Source organism: Staurois parvus, unplaced genomic scaffold (genome assembly GCF_062004578.1).
Source record: "Staurois parvus isolate SC_StPar_1 unplaced genomic scaffold, SC_StPar_1.0 ptg000470l, whole genome shotgun sequence".
Lineage (NCBI taxonomy): Eukaryota > Metazoa > Chordata > Amphibia > Anura > Ranidae > Staurois > Staurois parvus.
The window spans coordinates 5,157,504-5,166,223 of NW_028318266.1; the positions used below are offsets into that span (position 1 = coordinate 5,157,504).

At 41.0% G+C, this 8,720-nt stretch overlaps 1 protein-coding gene across 1 annotated transcript; it reads left to right on the plus strand.

The window, feature by feature from the left end:
* Positions 1-369: 369 nt before the first annotated feature.
* On the plus strand, positions 370-3,131 carry LOC149452628 (olfactory receptor 1J4-like). The gene is made up of 2 exons (XM_089689302.1): positions 370-498; positions 2,181-3,131. The coding sequence occupies exons 1-2, from the start codon at positions 370-372 to the stop codon at positions 3,129-3,131; spliced, it is 1,080 nt and encodes a 359-aa protein (XP_089545428.1).
* Positions 3,132-8,720: the final 5,589 nt, after the last annotated feature.

Sequence of the window (8,720 nt, forward strand, 5' to 3'; positions counted from 1 at the left end):
GCGGGCTGGCCACTCCAAATCGCCCCTTATTGAGATGAGGCACTCCGGGAAGTGTTCCCTTAAAACAGCCATTGATGCTCTTGAAGTGTGAGCCGTTGCTCCGTCCTGTTGGAACCAAATGTCCCCTAAGTCCAATTCATCAAGTCGTGGAAAAACAAATTCCTCCAACATGTTCACATACCGGTCTGAATTCACTGTCACTGTGACCTCATTTTCTTCAAAGAACCAGGGACCAATAATCCCAGCTGAGGCAATTGCACACCACACTGTGACTTTAGATGAATGCAAAGGCCTTTGATGCAATTCTCAAGGATTGGTGTCAGCCCAGTAGCGCAAGTTCTGTTTGTTGATGCATCCAGTCAAGTGAAAATGGGCTTCATCACTGTAAAAAACAATTGCGTCCTCAGGGACGTTTTCGAGTACTGCCTCACATGCGTTCCTCCGAGAATTGAAGTCGCGTTCGGAGAGTTCCTGCACAATCGCAAACTTGTACGGATGGTAATGAAGGTCATTGTGAAGAATTCGCCTCACTGAACGATCCGAAAGTCCAAGGGCAGATGCATGTTTGCGCGCAGAACGCTGTGGAGATCGCAAGAATTGAAGCTCTCACTGCTTCGATGTTCTCAGGTGATCTGATGGGTCGAGGGACTCCAGCTCTTCGTCTTGTCATACTCGCGGTTTGTCTGAACGTAGTGACCCACGTAACAATTGATTTAAAAAACTTTAGAACTACGCCTGTCACCTGAGACCACCCCCGCCTCGCTATGGCCGCTACAGCCTGAATGGCACGCATTTCAAAAAAGGAAGTTATGTTGCTGCACCCTGTATTTACTGCACTGACCAGCTGTACACTTCAAACAGGATGCAAAGATCACAAGTCAGGGTTTGCGGCACCAATGTAAAATTTATCAATATCTAGTAAACCCTAAGTCAGACAGAATCCCCACCTCTTTGTTTACAGTCAGCTGCAAGCTGGGAATCTGGCAGTTGCAGTGAAAGTCTATTGAGGAGAAGATCACTGGTGCAAGGCCATTGTTTTTGTAGAATTTGTATTGGTATATGTTCCCTAGGGTTGTGCCCAGGGTCCCATGCCATTTGTCTTATAATTCCTTGCCCATTAGTCTTGAAAATGGGGAGAATTGATTTTCAAGATTTGGCTTCCATTGACTTTAGCGGGGTTTGCATTAAACTTTGCAATTTGAGGACTTTTGGATGTGTTCACAAAGTGCACCTGCTAATTGAACCCAATAAAATTACTAATAAAATGCTTAATGCAATTTAAGAAAAAAAAATCCCATTCTTGTGTCTAACCCATACTCATGGTGGCTTTATTACTTTTGTTTTTTCCTTTTGTTTCCTTTATTTTATTTATTTCAGGTACTTATACAGCGCCGTCAATTTACGCAGCACTTTCACACATTCATACATACACATACTAGGGACAATTTACACAGCGCTTTACATATATATTGTACATTCACATCAGTCCCTAACCCTCAAGGGGTGTACAATCTAAGGTCCCTAACTCACATCCATACACATACTAGGGACAATTTAGACAGGAGCCAATTCACCTACCAGCATGTCTTTGGAGTGTGGGAGGAAACCCACTCAGGCACAGGGAGAACATACAAACTCCAGGCAGGAGGTGCCGTGGCTGGGATTTGAACCAACGACCCAAGTACTGCCAGGTGGAAGTGCTAACCATATAGCCACTAAATGAGTCAATTGGTAATCCTGTCAGTAACAATTCCCTGTCCATGAGCAGCTACAATCACTCCTGCACTGTATCCATGGAGGAAGCAGTGATAGTCACCCAGATTGAACTACAAATGTGTCTTTTAGTAATCTACAAATGTGTCCTTAGTAATCTACCCTACATGGGGTAAGGGAGGCTTGGGTTTTATGTTTCAGTTCTTTAGGTAGATACACTTTAATATTTTTTTTTTCAATCTTTATTTGACCATTATAATTTATAGCATACCGTATATATTTTTAATTAGTCATTTAATTTTATCTTTCAGTGTAATCATTTGAAACAACTCTCAACCAGTTCCTCTTTTTCCTGCTTAATTTCTTGAAGCAAGTTAATTGTTTATATAATGTTCTAATTCTGAGAGTTTTCTATGCTGATTTATTATTAAATGTATTATTTTATTATATTTTTTCATGCCACACAGGCTGTTTATGAGAGCAATGTCACCACAATCTTCTTTGTAGGGTTCCACAATGTAAACAGATTTAATCTTCTGCTCTTCACATTACTTCTTATAATATACATTGTGACAATATGTGGAAACCTCCTGATCATCAAGCTGGTGACCTACAGCAAGACCCTTCAGTCTCCCATGTACTTCTTCCTCACCCAGCTGTCTTTAACTGATTTAATTTTGACCACAGACATCACCCCTAACATGCTATATATTGTACTACATGAACAAGCCACCATATCTCTTTCTGGCTGCATCACTCAGTATTATTTTTTTGCTTTAGCTGTGACGTCTGAATGTCTTCTTCTGACGGTGATGTCCTATGACCGCTATCTAGCCATCTGTTCTCCTCTACATTATGTATCTATTATGAACCACGGGCTGTGCATTAAACTAATACTGGTATCTTGGCTATTGAGTTGCTCTGTAGCATTGATTTTAACACTTGACTTGAGTCAACTGCGATTCTGCGGGCCGAATACAATTGATGGGTTTTTTTGCGACTTTAATCCGTTGATGGCACTTTCTTGTTCCGATGTCTCTGTGGTTCAGTTGGCAGGAACCTTGTTGTCCATTCCTGTGATCATCTTACCTTTCCTAGTGATAGTCATTTCTTATATATTTATTGTTTTAACCATATCAAAGATCTCGTCCTTTTCAGGAAGATGGAAATCTTTTTCCACTTGCAGCTCCCACCTAACGGTTGTGTCTATGTATTATGGAACTTTAATTATCATGTATGTGCTTCCAAATGAAGAGCATTCACAAATGATCACGAAGACACTGGCCCTGTTGTACACCGTGCTTATACCATGTTTAAATCCTTTCATATATAGTTTGAGAAATAAAGATATTAAGGCAGCTTTTAGACGCAGTGTATATAGTAAATTCTATTTACATTTTCAGTTGAAAATCAGATAATAGCTGTATAAATATTGGGTTTATTACTATAGAAAGTAAATATCCACACGTGGACAAAGGGGGTACTGTGTCTCACAATCTACATAAAGAAGAAACTTTAAGTAAAAGTAAGTATACTTTTTGGCATCCAAAGGAGTCACACAACATAAGATTAAAATGTATCAAAAAATATACCGTATTTTTCGCCATATAAGACGCTCCGGAATATAAGACGCACCCAATTTTAAAGGAGGAAAATCTAGAAAAAAAAGATTCTGAACCCAATACAGTAGTAAAATATTTTATATCAACTGTATAAAGTTAACAGCAGTTTAAGAACAATTTTATGCCAACCATGTAACAAATCCAGAAATGAAAGAACTCACGGTTCGGATCGTTCCACGGATCAGGAGTCACGGATCGGATCTTTTTCGGATCAGTAAAAAAAAAACAACAAGACAAACATACCGGTACGTTTTGTCTTTTTGTTTAATACATCATCCACCATTGCCCCCCACTCATCATGTAATGTCCACCATTGCCCCCACTCATCATGTAATGTCCACCATTGCCCCCACTCATCACTGTAAAGTACACCATTGCCCCCCACTCGTCATCACCATCACTGTTCCAGTGCAACATTGCCCCCACATTAGTAATAATAGCCAGTAACATTGCCCCCACATTAGTAATAATAGCCAGTAACATTGCCCCCAACATAGTAATAATAGCCAGTAACATTGCCCCCACATTAGTAATAATAGCCAGTAACATTGCCCCCACATTAGTAATAATAGCCAGTAACATTGCCCCCACATTAGTAATAATAGCCAGTAACATTGCCCCCACATTAGTAATAATAGCCAGTAACATTGCCCCCACATTAGTAATAATAGCCAGTAACATTGCCCCCACACTAGTAATAATAGCCAGTAACATTGCCCCCAACATAGTAATAATAGCCAGTAACATTGCCCCCACACTAGTAATAATAGCCAGTAACATTGCCCCCAACATAGTAACAATAGCCAGTAACATTGCCCCCACATTAGTAATAATAGCCAGTAACATTGCCCCCAACATAGTAATAATAGCCAGTAACATTGCCCCCACATTAGTAATAATAGCCAGTAACATTGCCCCCACACTAGTAATAATAGCCAGTAACATTGCCCCCACATTAGTAATAATAGCCAGTAACATTGCCCCCAACATAGTAATAATAGCCAGTAACATTGCCCCCACATTAGTAATAATAGCCAGTAACATTGCCCCCACATTAGTAATAATAGCCAGTAACATTGCCCCCACATTAGTAATAATAGCCAGTAACATTGCCCCCAACATAGTAATAATAGCCAGTAACATTGCCCCCACATTAGTAATAATAGCCAGTAACATTGCCCCCACATTAGTAATAATAGCCAGTAACATTGCCCCCACATTAGTAATAATAGCCAGTAACATTGCCCCCACACTAGTAATAATAGCCAGTAACATTGCCCCCAACATAGTAATAATAGCCAGTAACATTGCCCCCACACTAGTAATAATAGCCAGTAACATTGCCCCCACACTAGTAATAATAGCCAGTAACATTGCCCCCAACATAGTAATAATAGCCAGTAACATTGCCCCCAACATAGTAACAATAGCCAGTAACATTGCCCCCACATTAGTAATAATAGCCAGTAACATTGCCCCCAACATAGTAATAATAGCCAGTAACATTGCCCCCACATTAGTAATAATAGCCAGTAACATTGCCCCCACACTAGTAATAATAGCCAGTAACATTGCCCCCACATTAGTAATAATAGCCAGTAACATTGCCCCCACATTAGTAATAATAGCCAGTAACATTGCCCCCACATTAGTAATAATAGCCAGTAACATTGCCCCCACATTAGTAATAATAGCCAGTAACATTGCCCCCAACATAGTAATAATAGCCAGTAACATTGCCCCCACATTAGTAATAATAGCCAGTAACATTGCCCCCAACATAGTAATAATAGCCAGTAACATTGCCCCCACATTAGTAATAATAGCCAGTAACATTGCCCCCACATTAGTAATAATAGCCAGTAACATTGCCCCCACATTAGTAATAATAGCCAGTAACATTGCCCCCACATTAGTAATAATAGCCAGTAACATTGCCCCCACATTAGTAATAATAGCCAGTAACATTGCCCCCACACTAGTAATAATAGCCAGTAACATTGCCCCCAACATAGTAATAATAGCCAGTAACATTGCCCCCACACTAGTAATAATAGCCAGTAACATTGCCCCCAACATAGTAACAATAGCCAGTAACATTGCCCCCACATTAGTAATAATAGCCAGTAACATTGCCCCCAACATAGTAATAATAGCCAGTAACATTGCCCCCACATTAGTAATAATAGCCAGTAACATTGCCCCCACACTAGTAATAATAGCCAGTAACATTGCCCCCACATTAGTAATAATAGCCAGTAACATTGCCCCCAACATAGTAATAATAGCCAGTAACATTGCCCCCACATTAGTAATAATAGCCAGTAACATTGCCCCCACATTAGTAATAATAGCCAGTAACATTGCCCCCACATTAGTAATAATAGCCAGTAACATTGCCCCCAACATAGTAATAATAGCCAGTAACATTGCCCCCACATTAGTAATAATAGCCAGTAACATTGCCCCCACATTAGTAATAATAGCCAGTAACATTGCCCCCACATTAGTAATAATAGCCAGTAACATTGCCCCCACACTAGTAATAATAGCCAGTAACATTGCCCCCAACATAGTAATAATAGCCAGTAACATTGCCCCCACACTAGTAATAATAGCCAGTAACATTGCCCCCACACTAGTAATAATAGCCAGTAACATTGCCCCCAACATAGTAATAATAGCCAGTAACATTGCCCCCAACATAGTAACAATAGCCAGTAACATTGCCCCCACATTAGTAATAATAGCCAGTAACATTGCCCCCAACATAGTAATAATAGCCAGTAACATTGCCCCCACATTAGTAATAATAGCCAGTAACATTGCCCCCACACTAGTAATAATAGCCAGTAACATTGCCCCCACATTAGTAATAATAGCCAGTAACATTGCCCCCACATTAGTAATAATAGCCAGTAACATTGCCCCCACATTAGTAATAATAGCCAGTAACATTGCCCCCACATTAGTAATAATAGCCAGTAACATTGCCCCCAACATAGTAATAATAGCCAGTAACATTGCCCCCACATTAGTAATAATAGCCAGTAACATTGCCCCCACATTAGTAATAATAGCCAGTAACATTGCCCCCACATTAGTAATAATAGCCAGTAACATTGCATTGCCCCGCTCCTCACCTGTTGTTGTAGATCCGCGCTATGGTAGGATCCACGAGCAGAGGGGGTGATGACGTCAGTGCGCACCGCCGGGTGTACTAAGATGGCCGACCGCTCCAGAGATAGGCCAAAGCCGCGGCCTTTCCTACGTCGTGGCCGCGCCTCACGGATTCTCTCTCTATTCGTCGTATAAGACGCACCAACTTTTCCCCCCCAGTTTTGGGGAAGAAAAAGTGCGCCTTATACGGCGAAAAATACGGTATTTAACATATTGAAAATGGTAATAATGATAGACTTATAAAATCCAAGCATTCAATAGTATACTTCCGTATGCCTCCATATTAATGCTTGTTTTTTTACATTTCTATGGTTTTTACCTTTTTCTATTTTTTAAATACATTTTTGATACATTTCAACAGGATGTTGTGTGACTTCTTGAGGTGCCAAAAAAAGTCCATTTACTTTCCAAAGTTTGTTCTAAATTTACATTGTGAGACATGGCACCCCCCCCCCCCCCCCTTCTTTATCTCTACTTGTACACCCTATAGAGACTCTGCTGATATTTGTTTAATTCTATATCCATTACTCATGCTGTAGATTTAGGACTTTTTTCCCCTGAAAAGTGGACCTTTCATTAAAGGAAGTGTAAAAAATAAAAAACATTTGAAAAAGACAATCTTTAAATTTTATTTAATTATTTATTTTTGTTACAGGCATACAGAGAGCATACATTTAAAACATTTGCAATAGACACAGGTACCTTTAGAATGAATACAGAAGACCTATATTTCTATAATGGGCAATGGTATTGTACTGTATTGTAAAGCATTTGCATTTTACCAGTGATAAAAGGATGGTGTACAGGGGTGGCCTGACAACTCATGGGGCCCCCAGGCAATAGGGGATCATGGGGCCCCTGTGTCCTTGCCCACACTCAAAGCACACCCAAAAAAGCCTAAAAAAAGGTACCAGGGGCATTTCATGGGGCCCCCTACTGACCCCGGGCCCTCAGGCAGTGCCCGAGTGCTCGAATGGTCAGTCCACCCCTGATGGTGTATAACAGTGATCTTCAAACTGCGGCCCGGGAGCCAGATGAAGCCCTTTGCTTGCTTTCATCTGGCCCTTGGGGTACTATTTCATCTACTGATACCAACAATTGGGTATAATTCCTCCCACTTACATCAATGAAGAGGGCACAACTCCTTCCAATGACACCAACGATGGGGCACAACTCCTCCCAGTGACACAAATGATACTGTCCAGGGACATGAGTGATGGAGCAGAATTCCTGCCACTGACACCGAACAATGGGGCATTATTTTTTTCCACTGACGTCCGGACCTTTTCTACTCCCACTGGTCACAGGCCAGCCCTCGTAAAGTCTGAAGGACAGTAAACTGGCCCTTTGTTTAGAAAGCTGGAGACCCCTTGTATAGAACACAAATAGATAGTAGGAAATACTTTAGGTAAATAAACAGCTAAGCACTAAAACACCACTGGTACAAATAATAATACGCCATAGTGCAAAGATACTGTGATCATTGAACAAATGATATCTAAGCAAGCTTTTTAGGTTTTTGAAGTCAATGTTATGGAATATCTAGTTTACCTAGGGTTCCATTAATTTTTTCTGCATGTTATACTACTGTATGGTATGTTGGTATGTTGGAAAATAGTCATGATTCCTATTAAAGGTTAAAGTGGGACTTTAGGGCTGGAGCCTTTTGCAGGTATAGATATGTAAACATTAAAAATAAGTACCCATCAGGGGCGGACTGACAGCTCATGGGGCCCCCGGGCAATAGGGGATCATGGGGCCCCTGTGTCCTTGCCCAAACTCAAAAAAGCCTATGAAAAAGGTACCAGGGGCATCTCATGGGGCCCCCTACTGACCCCGGGCCCTTGGGCAGTGCCCGAGTTTCCAAATGCTCAGTCCGCCCCTGGTACCCATACTGTTTAAAATACAGCAATACACTTTCCCACCCTTCTCTGCACATGCTTGGTTGCTCTCCATTTTTCAGCACTGTGCTGAAAATAGAGGGCCATCTGTTGACAACCTAAGGATTTACTGCTGCTCAGGTCCTCTGGGCTTCAGTAAAATGGCAGCCTCCGGCAAGAAGAAACAACGACAATGCTGGAGGCAGTTTACTGTACAGCGCACACTAATTTTGGTAGCATATTTATTAATGTGCTGTGTTTTTTCCTTGCTAAAGCACATTATTTTGCTATCAAGTTGTTACGGGTAAAGTTCTGCTTTAAACTG

Excerpts from the sequence above, each read along its gene's own strand:
- LOC149452628 (XM_089689302.1), top strand. The coding sequence starts at position 370 with ATGGGCTTCATCACTGTAAAAAACAATTGCGTCCTCAGGGACGTTTTC. Across the intron at positions 499-2,180 it reads ATCGCAAACTTGTACGGATG|GCTGTTTATGAGAGCAATGT; the intron begins GTAATGAAGGTC and ends CATGCCACACAG.